Here is a 15,323-nt window from a genome sequence, read left to right on the forward strand (position 1 = left end):
CGTCTCGAAGTAGTAACATTCGTCGTAAGATTATAGAAAGAATATAAAAAAGTTTCTTTGTCTAAATATTCACCTCTTGCTCTTCCACTTTGGTGACAATTGCCTCGCAGTGGAAAATTCGAAAATCCGTGTAAACAATTTCAAGAGCAATAATCATATTATTTGAATTTCGAAGTTTTAACTGCACTGCACTGCCCTCATAGTAGAAACTGGCAGTTGCTATTATGAGTGCATGAGGGTATTTTACCTTATTTTATTTACCTTTAAACGAAATTCTTAGGATTTTCTTAAAAATGAGTCCAAAGAATTGTACCAAGGCAATTTAGGCACGTCTCCAAGCTCTAGTCCCGAAATATTATTTTACTTTCTATCATTATTGTAATCCTTCTCTCGTAATGTATTAAGATCTGCAATTCTCGGTTTTTATAATTATCATTTTCCGTGTTCCACAAACACTTGTAATGAACTTAATATTATTGGCAGCGCAAAATTAAAAGGATTATTGAGTCATTTTTGATAACAATACCCTAGTAATCACTAAACTGAAACTCAAATGAAAAATCTCGCACTCATAACCCTTCAAACCGATTTGTACGATAGTTGTATGAATATAAAAAAATGTCATATGGGTGAAGATGCCTGTATGTTTTTTACATTTTGATACGCTAATGCGATTGCGATTATTGCTGGTGACTGTCTCGTACGATATCTCGCACCAAATCGTGCGAGAATCTCTCCACTTAAATGGTTCTTTAAAAAATTTATAGATGTTATGCTGTATGCAACTACAAAAAGAATGGAAGGCCCTTGCTTTTCTTGGCCACAAAGACTTGAATTTATTCCTGAATGTTAAAAAGTACTCGGTCATTTTTTTTTAATTCGCTTTTTTTTATAAGCTGTATAAAAACGCCATTAAAGGTATGCTTAAAATAAAATAAAACACCTCATATTATCAAATTTTCATGTATTCGATGTCAATATGTAGCTATATTTATATATGTATGTATAATGATTATTCGGGGTTGATATCATATTAGCTAATCAATTATTGACGATATGTTTATATTTTTCTGATGTACCATTTAATCATGCGAATAAATTAAAGATTGTTTCGAATAAAAACTAATATTTGTGTAATACCTAGAGATACGTGATTTCGTTACTTATTGAGTTGTCTAGTGAAACTTTTAACTATAGGTACAGGCAAAAAATCTATGATATAATGTATTTCGTTTGGCAATAGTATATATTTCGCATAAGATATTGAATTAAATGGATGAACTAACATATATTGTTGTATTTCATCGACTTCTTCGAAACGAAAGTCTTACATTTAGTCATCTCGGAAACCATCAGGCGGTGTTAGAATACACCTTTCTAAATCTATATTGTTCATAGATTCTTTTATTTCATTTACAGTTTCCATGAATAATTCTTCCTCGGACGACAAGATGTCGCTACTTTGTGAACCGGAATTTTCCGGAATTACTTGAGTTAAAGCTATTGCAATTTCCGAATCGCTATCATCATCTTTACTAATTCCATTATTATCTGTGGGATCGAAACTATTGTTTGGATTAGTATTATCCAAAGCGGAATAACTGTTTTCAATTGTTTTTGGATCGCTATTACTATTCTCAAAATTATCTTTTGCATTATTTGTTTCATTACTAAATTTTATATTATCTTGGGTTTGGCTATGTTCCATTGCAATTTCAGAAATGTTGTCCGACTCTAAATTATTCGAACTCAAAAAAGGGTTTAGTAATTCTTTGGATGACTTTACTGCAGTGTATCTATTTCCAAAATCATGTATTTGTTCCTCTGCATCATTTGTCTTTGTCACTTCTGTACTAAGATTTTTCATCAAATTACAGTCGGTCCGCGTTGTTGTATCGTTGAATATATTGCTTTCAGAAAAATTATTATTGGTATTTGTAGTTGTTTGCCCCTTGCTGTACGACGTACTTTTACTATTTTCTTCGCGCAGATTATCTATAATGTGAGGGTTATCGGATTTAAATTTCTCTAGAATATTTTTAATATTAGCAGAACTTTGGTTTATTCTTAACTCCTGTGCTATCCTCGCATTAATTTCATACAAACAGCGATCATCGCTCTTAGCATGCAGTGAATGTTTTTGTGGCTAAAATTAATAAATTAAAAACAATTAATATAGTAATTTTATTTAAGTTATCTAGGAAAACGTGTTATCTTTCTATTGGTAAAGCACCGCCGATGACACACATTTGGATAAAATATCTTTATTCCCAATTCTTAAAGTTATAAAATCTACCTTTCTCCGACTTGCGATTAATTCTGCTAATTCCTTAGCTAAATTTATAGTTTGTTCTGGTAAACTGGTTTTCTCAGCTAAGGCTAAACCATAATGGCCTATCTTAGTGACACCAGCTTCTATTTTGTGTTGATAAACAAGTCTTTTTTGAGTATTTTCCGTTCCAACAGTCTCTTCTGCAACTGCCGTGTGACGACTAAAAGCAAATTTATCTTTAATAATCACATAATATTTGGTTTATATGTGTATGTTTGTTGCCAAACAATTTAATATCTTTCTTTAATTGAAATATCTAATATCATAGTTTCATTGAATACTATTCTATATACATCTGTCATGTAAATTATTGTATGGTAATAAATATTTTTTATTTAACTTCCCGTGTAAATTACTCGAATCGAAACCCATAGATAGTTTTTATTTAAATACATAAATGTTAGTAATAGATGTTTCATATCTATGTATAAACCAGTATTATTTAATCCGTGCTAGAAAAAAATAAACTTACTTCACTACATTGAAGTACAAATCTTCAAGTCGTGTTAGGTACAGAAAATGTGTAGTAAAAAATGTAAAAGCTTCGCTTAGTATAAGTTCTTCGCAAATAGCCCATGCTATACTTGCCCCTTCTTCTATACATGTGCCCCTAAAATATAACAAAAATAAAAAGAAAATAAAGCGCTTCAACTAAATCAGTATGTTTTTTTTACTTGGGGAAACCCCGCATACCCTTCCGCGGCGCGACTGCTTGGTGCAGAAGGGTTATGTGGGATTCGCCATTGTGCATTCCCACTAAAACCCCAAAGTGCCACCAACAGTCGCCTTATGCGGGATGCGGTAACAGCAGAGACTTATCCGCTTAACTAAATCAGTCATAGTCCAACCAGTCACAGGACACGATCCGTCGTTCCGTTTAATTAATCACGCTTACTTTGCTTTGTCATAGACAATTATAACTGCCTTTAAATTCTATAACGCCTGTGGTAAAATGCCAGAAAAAATTGTAGATAAATCAGTTTTCGTAATACTTGAACGGCCCCTAAGTAGCTTCTTATTATTTATACATAGTCAACCTATTTAAGCATTCACTTTTGTACCTTTGCCATTACGACTCTTACACCACACTGTTCATATATTATAGCACTTGCATATCTTATCACCCAATTTCACACCATACATACATCTTAATACTTTCATGTCTACGGCATGAATTCTTCTTTCATTAGTTTTGTGTCATTAATACTAACCTGCATAATTCGTCTATGATGACTAAACTCGATCGCGTAATACCTTTAAGTATGTGTTGAATTTCTTTCATCTAAAATAAATGTTTTTAATGAAAAAAACAAAATATGACGCGCACACGCAAACATCATCAAAAATTTAAATGTTACACATTTTTTTCGTTTCAAAATCGGTAATTTTAATATTTTAGCAATAAAGACTATTTATATTGAAGTTACGTTCTAATAAAATAAACTATAATTATATAATATTTAATACATTACTTCAATCACATATGTAGAAGCATTTAACTCTACGCTATCATTAAATCCAATCCTAGAGAAAATACGATCGCAAAGTCTCAAAACTGCATTTGTTGCTGGTATGTAACAACCCAACTGTAAAAAAAGCTAAACATAAATAAGTTATGTTTAAGACAACACACATAAAACAATTTATAGAGAATAAACATAATGCTTGTTAAATATCATTAAAAAATGATATTTTACTTACGTTTTGAAAAGTATATGTATTTATAAAATGTTTGCTATGTTAATGAAAATCGAAATATATAAGAGATATATTACTTGTGACATGACTTGCATAATCGCAATCTGCTTGATATAAATAGTCTTTCCACCCATGTTAGGTCCTGTTATGATCCTGAAATTGTATTCGGGGCTTGCGAACTAAAAATATTTCTTTTTGTTAGAAATATTTGATATTTGGAAATATGTTCAGTTTTCTTATTAGATTTGTAGTCAATTTCAGAGACACTTGTAATACGAGTAATAGGGTGAGATCCTTATATAATATCAATGTATTTTTTTTATAGAACAGGGGGCAAACGGGCAGGAGGCTCACCTTACGTTAAGTGATACCGCCGCCCATGGACACTCTCAATGCCAGGGGCCATTTAAGGTGTCCTACAAGGTACAAGATTTTAGTAGTGAATCTGTCTAGCTCTGACTGACCACTCATCTATCCCTTCAGATTAATTATTAATAGCACGTTGTTATGATTAACCAAGTCACCTAAATAGATTTAAAAAATACTAACAACATCATTAGGAACCGGCATCACTTGGCTATTATAGTCTAATAGTGGGTGTACACTATTCCTTATATCCAAATAATCACTGAATTCTGGTCGTATATATGAGCCTACTGAACTAATCTGAAATAAGTTTAGACGTGTTAACTTTATGTGTGCAAATGGTTCAATGTTAAGAAAGAGAAAATTTTACGTATTGGAATGCGAACTTCATATAGGTTTTCAGAATTAGTTCCAAATATATATTTATACTACAATAAATTTAATACATATAGGTCTTACACATTTATACGTAATACAATAATTAAATGTGCGATGAAAAGATACAGTTGAGTAGGTACTTTAGTTCAAATGGGTGATCTTTAAAACTTTAGTGATTCTATACAATTACTAGAACCTATACAAATGGAATTTAAAGTAAAAAAACATCATATCTTAATCCCCCAAACGTTTCTCTAGACATCATGTTCATCATGACATAACATTATGTTTATAGATAAACGCCATTTCTTTAAGTGTTGATCTTCGTTAATAACTTACGCAAACAAATATATTATATTTCGATTAAAATCCTACGAAATTCGCTAAATTGGAAACCCCTTTTTTACGTCAGTCACTTTTAGTTTATTCAAGACAATATTAGGCTTAGACACGTCGTCGGTTAGAGTAATCTGTCACAGTTTTGTGTCACGTGACTGACGTGTAAAAATGAGATTTCCAAAACGCTTCTTAAAGATTACTATCAATAACACTTTACATTTTCATACTGCCAAGTAGCCTACTAGATTGCTTTAGTTTTTATTAAAAAGTGAGTTACCTGCGCCAATGCAATTAAGATATCCAACTCGGCAACGATTTCACAAAGCTTGTAAAGACTAGCCATGAATGGTCTTAGGTCTTTTAGTAATGCAGTAATAACTCTACAGATTAAAAATTTGTTACTTTAGTAGGAGCCATATCTATACTAATATTATTAAGAGGAAATTCACCATTTATACTACTTTATCACCGATAAATGTTGCCTATATTTTAATTACAAGAAAAAATTAAGATACCTACTAAAACTACAATAATGTTACCCAAGGTGTAAAAATGTCTATAAAATATTTTTCATCGCATGCGCTGCGAAAACTATTGATGACTGAAAAATGTGTTCCACAATATTAAAAAAGCATATCAAAATCTCCAATGTTTTTTAATAAATCTCACCACTGCGAAGCCGCTAGTCTCATATAAATGGCATAATATATAACTTAAAATTACTCATGGGGACTACGTTACGTACGTACGTTAATAGTATGTCTATGCAAATAATTTTGATAAAAAAATACTTCGTATTGAAAACCTTTCCTTTTCTTAATTAGCTCAACATGTGTATATATGTACCTATAATAAAGGTTGTAGGTATATGTACTAGAAGGCTTTTAGCTCAATATTTTAGTAAAAAACGTGGAATATTTACATATTACTCATTTTTTGTATTTCATTAAGAGCCTCTTTTGCCTGATGGTCGAGAACTACCAGTTCCTCTGTCGTCATACTTACACTAGCTCCGTTGAAATGTACCTACAAACAAAATTATACTACGTATGAACACGGCGTAATATTTTTGAAATTATACTTCTTTGGCGCGATGGAGAAAAATGATGAGAGTGAATTCTTACGATGCGCCCGCACGCCAACACCTAAATTCGACATCGTAATGTTAGGTCTAGGTGGTATGGAAGTCGATAACTATGTTCAAGTTGTATATTCTAGTATTTTTATATTTTGTGTTTTTAAATCAATATCACATAAGTACGACGTATATAGTATTTACTAATAATTTATTTATTAAAATAAAATCTTTTTGATTAATTTTAATATTTATCGTTAATTCTACTGCATTTTAGTGATTATTTTGCATACGCCAAAGAAGTATAACTTCTAACACGTGTACATAAGTACCTACTCTCTTTTTTTAATTATTTTTTTAGTTAATTAGAAACGCTGTCATCGGGCAAGTATACCAGATTACTCCATTGTCAAATTAACCAAAAGAAATGTCTTTTAACAGACAAGCTTTTAACAGGTCTTTTATCAAGAGTGTGGGACAAAAACCCGGCTGAGAATAAAGGAATAAGTATTACCTATATAGAGAGGAAATGCTACCAAATAATTATTTAAGTTATTTAATTATCTATTTTTAACTATTATTTCTGTATATAATTGTAAATACTTCATATTTGTGTTTTATATATTAAATATACCTGTATAAAAATTGATGGCAAATCAGCAACATTGAAACTTCTACGATTTTTAGGAGACACAGGCATTGCGATATGAAAGCCTTTCATAACATTTTGAGTCAACCGAATTGGTAGATCATAAGTCTCACTTAGTTGTTCAACGATTTTTTGTATATCATCAATTAATTCGGAGTATGTTCTTCTTGCCACATCTAGAAGGCCATTTATTTCTGGCTTTATCGCGAAGCATCTTTGTAGACTTCCCATGGCACCCTTTTCTAGGTGTGCGTCGTCTAGCAGAATGCTTCGTATTCTGTCCGCTATTTCTTTGTAATGCGGATTTTCGAAGTCCTATGTTACGATAAAACCAGACTGTTATAAATTTACTGTAATTGTTGAAGGAAAACATTGTAAGGCAACCGGCTTGCCTAAGACCGAATATTTAGACGGCGTGTCAGGCACAGGAGGCTGATCACTACTTGCCTATTAGATTAACAAATGACCATGAAACATAAAAAAATCGTAGTAACGCCACCGATTTGTTTTATTCTATTTATTTCGTAATATTTTATAATTACAAACTTAAACACTGAAAATATAGCCAAAGATGGAATACATCATACATTTTACTACAAAAAGATTTACAAACAAACAAAAACTATACAATACATTTAACTAAGTGTGATTCAATTTATTAATAATTCATATTTTTTAATTGTACAATAATTTCTCTAAACCGTATCAGGAAGGGTGAAAATTTCAAAAACATATTCGTTCGTTTTTATTTTGAAAAATTAGTACCCGATCTCCATTCTATCGTGTTATCACCACAATGTATATCTATTCATTACTACCTAGTTCTCACGTATTAACTAGGGGTTACAAAAATACAAATTTTTACTTTAATAGAATAATATACGCTTCGCTACACCACAGACATTCAAAGACTACAGACAGATCAGGTCAGATATATATCTCATAGTCAGGATTCATGATTACCATTTTGATCTTCCTCAAACGGCCGCTTTCTGCAGGCAATAACGCAATCACTAAATTGGGAACAACATCCATCGTAGTTTTAAGGAGCAGTGTTTGATTTAGCTGTGCCTCACCAAATTTGTCCATTTGCTGATTTGGACTTTCGATGCATAGTAATAAGATTCTATCTATTTCAGATAGCTTCTTTATAATATCCTAATACGAGAGAGATTATTTTAATAGATTTTTTTTAAATTTATGTAATAGATACACTATTACATAAATTTAAAAAAAAATTTAAAATCAAAATCTAAATTTAAAATCTAAAGAAAACAATTGTGTTTGATTATATGCAAGTATACAAAAATACAAACGCAAAAGTAAAACGTAAAAACCAATAATAATATGTACTTATAGAGTACGTTGTTATGAATTGATAACAAAATAATACGGTAACACCGTATGTGGAATGTTAATATAAACATTTGTGATCGTTAAATAAATAAAATAAGCTAAATACATATATATATATATATAATATATATTACAATTTTGAAATAGGGTAAGTGGGGGGTAAGATAAAAAATGAGGTAAGACCACAAATACAGTAAAACAGTGATTTAATCTTACCCTGTATACTGTAACTTTAATTACAAAATAGTTGCGGTTAAGATCAATATATACAAAAGTTTCAATCTTACTCGGTTCCCAAGTGTCATACTGTTAACAGGAAATTGGCAACGGACCTGATTGATACTTCCACGGGATTATGTATAGGTACATTACGGAATATGAAATGATAAGTAAAATATGTTAAATATTTTAAGATCTTGTCCATCCTAGTTTTGCTATTAAATGGTACCCATACCAGAAATTGGCAATATTAATATCTAAAAAATAAAAAAAACAAAATCATGTAATAATTTTCATTATTTAATATTTGCAATTGTTTTATTCAGTAACAATGCCTCGTAACTACGTCCGGAAATCATTTCGTGCTACATCGAGATTCGTGAATTGCTTAAAACTGCGATGGCAAAATTTTGTCGTTCCCCGTTGGGGAAAGATAGATATATACATAAAAAAACTATTAGTCGTATCTTTATTTATCGTTATCGTTTTTTATCTTTTAATAACGGTATTTTTTTCCCTAAAGTCAAAGTTCTCAAGACGCTAAAAGCTATGGTCTTAAAACCGTTGAAGACATCTTACATTAATTTTGACGATTTTAGAAAAAAAGTTTTTATCTTTACCCTGTTTATTTTTTTTTCTATGCTTTGGAACTGATTCAACAATATGTTATTGATACTATACGTATAGTTTTTGCTCTTTACTAATCAAATCCATTAATTAGTACAAGTTAATATTTATTGTACACGAGGTTCAAACACAACTCTGCCAATCTCATCAAAAAACCCCCCACTCACCTTAACAATATTGCAATAGCTGTATAACAATATTGTGTGTTTGAAATAAATTATAAATAATTGTTGACTAAATAAAAACATTACTTATCGTAGTCCTCATGACGTCTCTGATAAGGTTACCTAATAAATATTAAATGACAGGACAATTTACAAACAGTAAATTTAATAGCAATTACTTGCAAACTTGTCATTATGCCCGAATCATTCTCCATCAGCTCTTGCACCGCATCTAGCCTTGCTTCAATAAACTCTTTCTTACACGAAGGTTGCAGAATACCCGCTCGCAATGCCCTAATACCGCCCACGGTATATGTGGGGCCTAGTACACCAAGAAGACAACAAGTGGGCCCAGCTGATGGTAGCAATGGTTGGACAAGTTCCAGCTGAGTTGCGGTGCCAACATCTAAAAAAATTTTAATCCTGGGCCAATTTCGCGGAATTTAGAATTTAAATCCCTTTACGTATATTCATGGAATATTTTTACATTTACATTACTTTTTCATATATTTGTTTAATAGACGAAGCCTATTTTTATGTTCCATCTTTGAATCTTTCCTGTTTTTTTTATATCATCTTTTATATAATCTATCAAGCGATTATTCAAAGGATTTAATACCTATTTACAGTGGCAGTTTTACAATTTTCAAGTTGTGAAGGCTTTGCCGCCTTTGCATCTACAATTGCCGTATCAAAGAATAATTTTACAATATTTATGAAAAAAAATTATTGAAATTGTACGTATAGTTTTTGGATCTGATTTTTGAGCACAAAATTATACTAGTCCGCAGTCTCCAACTATGTAGTTGTGAGAAAAATATTATGTATGAGTTGCTAAGAGGAAAACACATTTTCCGCAATTTCGCTCTTTTCACTCGTACAAATTGTAAGCTGACGCCGCAGAGATCGCTTATTGGTAGAATATTGAAATTAGAGGTCAACGGAAAAATTTGATGCAGAGGGTCTATCTGTGAAGCATCAGAAAACCGTCATGCAGAAATATTTTAGATTTCTGTGAGGTAGCACCAAACATTCGGTTCCCAATTTTCCGCCCTAGGCCCCAGCCTGCTGGTAAATCCGCCACTGACTATTTACAACGTTATTTTCGAGAAAAAATAGTGTAATGCTAATAAATATTAATATAATATTCATCTAATTTACGTGCGTCACGCGTGAATAAGGTGTTTTACATTTGATAAACTTATCGGCAATACCATCCATATCCATAAAACTTGCGTTTAAAAATACAATTTTTTTTTGATAACACAAAACATGTGTTGAAGTTGTATAGAGATAAAAAAATTACCGATCATCATGGTGTCCTCCGAGGAATGATATGCTACTTTTAATGATTCCCTAGCAAAAACTATGCATTGGATATATTCTACGTATTTAAGTACAGCCGCGGCTGCTGTTAACGCATAGAACCTGAAACAATGTCGAATACTAAGAGGAAGTATTTCTTGGACAAGAAGCAAACCTGCTGGCGTGTCACTGACACACGAGATACAGAGCCACATATTTATCTTGGCCAAGTCTGAAATTTGTATTACCGTCGCCATTTTGAAATGTCAGACTGACATTGTAATTTCTTAATGCGTACAATACATAATTCTATCTACCAACATCGAATAAAAATCCAACAAAACGTATTTATCTTCCTTGCAATATTTATTACCAGAGGAAAGTTTTAATTATCGAACGTTTCTGATAGTATTTTAAAAGATATTATATTAATAGGTACAAAACATATCCTAGTTATTCCTAAGTTTGAATCACGTCTTTTTAAGCCTAGAACTATGACTCGATTTTCTAGACACTGGTGTAGAATTTTATGAAGATGAAGACACAAATTATTACCCTTATAATGGTTAATATTTTTACTGGTAATACTCATATCTATGACAGCAACGCTCTTAACCGGCCAAGAAAAGTATGTGGCACTATACTTGCAGGCGGTTTGTAAGTAATAATTGTAGTACTAAATAAACTCATTTTCTTATTTATAAGCCGATGCATTAATATGAAATTGCCCTAAGAGCATAATTGAACAGTAGATATTAAGTTAAATAGCAAGCAATACAAGCCTCATTTATTTGTTACATACGAAAAAAGATAGCTATATTTTTATTGTCTTATTATGTTTATTTTGCTACACATTGAAGAAAACGTGACAAATTGTGCGACGGAGATTTTTGGCATACTGATAAAATTCCATACTTATGAAGCACTTGAAGATAAACCGCACTATATTGCGGCGCACACAGAGATTGTATTTGTTGACGTCCATTGGAATCATTGTAATGCCTTCTTTGCACTGCCGTGACAGTTATCAATGGATATTGGTCTTTGATCAGCTGATAAAGCTGGTTAGGCTGGGCCCCTTCGCAAAATGTATGCGGTACTATAATCTGTAATAGAGTTAAACGTGGTATCCTGTATAGAGTATATGCCATTGTCTAGTACTAAACAGGTTCTACTGTAACTCAATTGGATTAAATATTTACACAATAAAACCAGTGACGCTATTATGACATTAAAAGCATTGTCAATTGTCATTAAAATATTATATGAGGTCAAATTTTAAATAAAGAATGGCGTAAATATTTAATTACCTCAATAGGATTGAAGTAATTTATCTTTGTCAATGTGTGCGTATACAATAATGTGTCACTGAATTGGCAAAGTACTAAGTGTGGGTGTCGTAGGTCCACCGCGGCCATACCTATCTCACCGCGAGCCTTACCACGACCTTCGGATATTGCTGCAATGACATAACAAATCTGTGGTTTAAATAATCTTATTTTTTAGTGTTTTCAGAAAAAATAGTCTCTCCATGTCGTAGCAGTGATATAACCCTGAAAACGATAATCAATGCGCGTTGCTTTAAAGTCTAGGGCTTGTGACAAAGCCACTTAGCGACAGGCGTGACCACTAACGCAAAACGAATTTGTATGGATATGGTCATGTGACAGAACGTGCTTATATATAATTCCTTTTAGAATACAAATTTTACGGACGATGTTATTCTTATACTCTATTAAAGTATGTCAGCGTCAAAGTACATCTGGAAGAGATTTTTAGAATGCATAAACAGTCATTCTTTTTATGAATTTTAAGTAATTTGTAGGATATTTAATATTCGAAATATAATGAAATACCTTCATTCACTTATTTGCATTTGAAATTAAGTAGATGTGATATTTGAAGAAAAACTATGCAATAGATATACTGTAGATTATAATCGCTTTTGAAAATACATACCTAGTATAACACTGGCTTCTACCATAGATGTACTGGCGGATCTTGCAGACCGATTTCCACTGAAGACTCCTATATATTATCTTCAATTAATACTTTTGGTAAATGAAGGTTGTTTTTGTGTTAATAACACTGTCATGTAAGTTTCTAAGAACTATTCAAAGTTTTTGTATAAAATATTTTAAAAATCCAAGCAGTAACTTTTCACTGTTTATATGAACCTAGATTATAAATAATACTTGTACTTTTAATGTAAGGAAATTTTCATACCAATTGAACTAGGATGTAACAAACATAAAATAGCTATTAAAATAATAAGATAATTAAAAATAGAAAATCTGATAGCAAGTGTTAAAAATTCAATCAGGCAACGAATTTACTCATAAAAACTGTCAAACTATACTAAAAATAAACTATACTAACTATATAACAAATGTGAAATATGCGAAAAATAAATAGCCATCAGATAAGTAAGTTACCAATAATATAATCTGAGGATAAAATATTTTTTATTAATTCATTGTGTCTTTTACTATCTTATCGCAATAATATTTTGCATTTGTTTAATTCTGTTTGTATTTATACATGCATGACCTTGCCCAGTGTAATAATAAAGTAAACTTTGGAGTAAGCTAAGTCTAAGTACCTACTACTATGTTTTCGTATGTGACAACGGTCATATTACTAATAGCTACAAAAATGATTTATTCAATATAACGCTTTGATTCCCGGTATAGTAGTTTCTAAATAGTTAGTTTGAACCAGGGGGCATAGAGAAAAGTGACAGACGTAACAGTAGTGTATGTAGAAAGTCGAAAACTAAATTTGTATGAAAATGACAGTTCGTGTCAAACTACACTACCGTTATGGCATCTTGACTAAGCCCCCGACTCATGTTTTTTTTTAATCACAGAGTAAACACATTATGTCAAAAAGATAGGAATGAATTGTCTTAAAGAAGCCTAAGCGGTATCGGTTTATTCTCATCTAGAGTACATGCGACGTACTGCAACTCATTAATTTGCAGTGTGGCGGCAGGTTATTTAAAACTTACCCCGACTGCTGCTACTAATATATCGTATTGCTGTTGGACGATTCTTTGGAGTGGATAAGAGTGAGTCCATAGCACTTGAATCATTCGCTAACACTCGCGGTGCTTTGGAGCTCGTTGATGAGTCTAGCTTGGAATTTGACGTTATTAGTCTGTAAAGACAATTTTGTTAACTGTATATAAAAACGTCTACGGCATCGTATTGGAAGTTACTATTGCGCCTGTCTCGAATCTGAATAACCCTTACTTTTTCTTAAACATCACACATTAAAAGGAAAGAGGAAACCAGTATAATATTTGTACTGGTGGAGAGTACATCGAATATAGAGCAGAAACAGTACGCAAAAGTACGTAATTTACACATTCTTAAAAATAGTTATAACGCAGTTGATAATAATACTTGCCAAGGAACCATTGGTATTATTAACATAATATTATCTAGGCGCACGCGATTGAAGCACGTTTAACTTATCTTTTGTATTACTTAAAATTTGTCAGCATGAATTATCGTATAAGGAAAATTATCTCGTTATTATATAGGTGATAAATTTTGTTACGAATAAGCAAATAAAGATTCTTCATATGTTTGGTTAATCTCGGGAACTAGTTTCGCTGTAATATGTAATATTCGTTTTGTCTTGGACAGTCCATGACGTTTCATATAATAGTTTTTTATATACCTACAGTATAAGGGATACTTTCTCTTATTAGACTTATTAACTCAAATTCATAATATATTTACCTATCTAGGTAAACAAGTACACTTATGAACGTCAAAAAAGAAGTTAAATTAATTGTATTTTACAGTTACTACCAGTTCGCAAGTCCAGGGCGTAGAGCGGGCATGAAGAACTGGCAAGAAACTTTCCGCCACCCTTTTTAATAGCTAAGTTTTGAGACATATCAATCACAAGGATTAGGATAATTTAAGTATTGGTCAAGTTTAAAAAAAAGCTTTATTGATTAATTTTACACTGGTAGAAACAACAAATACCCCGAACAGCCCGCTTCTGCAGAACAAATATGGATTGAGCCTCTGAAACAGCACCCCACAGTAGAATACCGTATGACATAACGCACGTTATTTAAAACCGTCAGTACCTAAATAGAAATGATTCTGTAAAAATACATACCTTCTCTTTACATTTGGAGGAGGACCTGATGGCGGACCCATAGGAAATGTCCTTTTTCTTTCCCAAAAATCTTTATAAAATTGATATCTCGGCACATTAGCAGTAGCCCGACCCAAAATCGGATTGCTCCGCAGCGGCAGTTTAGTTATAGCACCTCGTATTCCTTAATACAATATAATTTAAAAAAAAGTTAAGTTAAGTTTATAGTTTATTATAAATGTACTTAGACAATTAATAACTATTACTATAATATATTATTATAATATGTTATTATTATTGCTATTTCAATGTTTAAACCATTGTTTTTACCTAAAGCAGCATCTCTTCGAACAAAATCGTGTTTTACTTTTTGTTTCGATTTCTTATTAAACGTTTCTCTCTTCACAACATTCATTTTACTACAATCCTTAGTTGTAATTAATAATTGTAGTTATATAAGTTGTAGTAATTAATCTTTATAAATAATTTTTGTTAAAACAAAAGCTAGCAAATGGCGAGCATTTAATATTTTTACAGGCCCTTTCCCGCGCAATATGCCGAAAGAAAGCAGTCTATGTCACTTCTATTCTCTATTAAAGACTTAGAAGCTCTAGCTAGAAGTGTTCTGTGGTCTATCCCATATGGTGGTAGTTTGGTGGGACTTGGGTGCGAAAATGATTTATACATCATTCATTT

The 15,323-nt window shown here is 31.7% G+C and overlaps 1 protein-coding gene across 1 annotated transcript; it reads right to left on the minus strand.

Annotated features, from left to right (window-relative positions):
• Positions 1-1,015: 1,015 nt before the first annotated feature.
• Positions 1,016-14,968, minus strand: LOC110994545 (mutS protein homolog 4). The gene is made up of 17 exons (XM_045628005.1): positions 14,649-14,968; positions 13,519-13,667; positions 12,468-12,536; positions 11,819-11,967; positions 11,353-11,614; positions 10,510-10,740; positions 9,383-9,609; positions 6,823-7,152; positions 6,043-6,139; positions 5,391-5,491; positions 4,580-4,696; positions 4,108-4,209; positions 3,805-3,918; positions 3,544-3,614; positions 2,805-2,942; positions 2,297-2,492; positions 1,016-2,146 (listed from the first exon to the last, which is right to left on the minus strand). Exons 1-17 carry the CDS (start codon positions 14,687-14,689, stop codon positions 1,334-1,336), a joined length of 3,207 nt encoding a protein of 1,068 aa, XP_045483961.1. The 5' UTR covers positions 14,690-14,968; the 3' UTR covers positions 1,016-1,333.
• Positions 14,969-15,323: the final 355 nt, after the last annotated feature.

This window comes from Pieris rapae, chromosome 4 (genome assembly GCF_905147795.1).
Source record: "Pieris rapae chromosome 4, ilPieRapa1.1, whole genome shotgun sequence".
NCBI classification, from domain to species: Eukaryota; Metazoa; Arthropoda; class Insecta; order Lepidoptera; family Pieridae; genus Pieris; species Pieris rapae.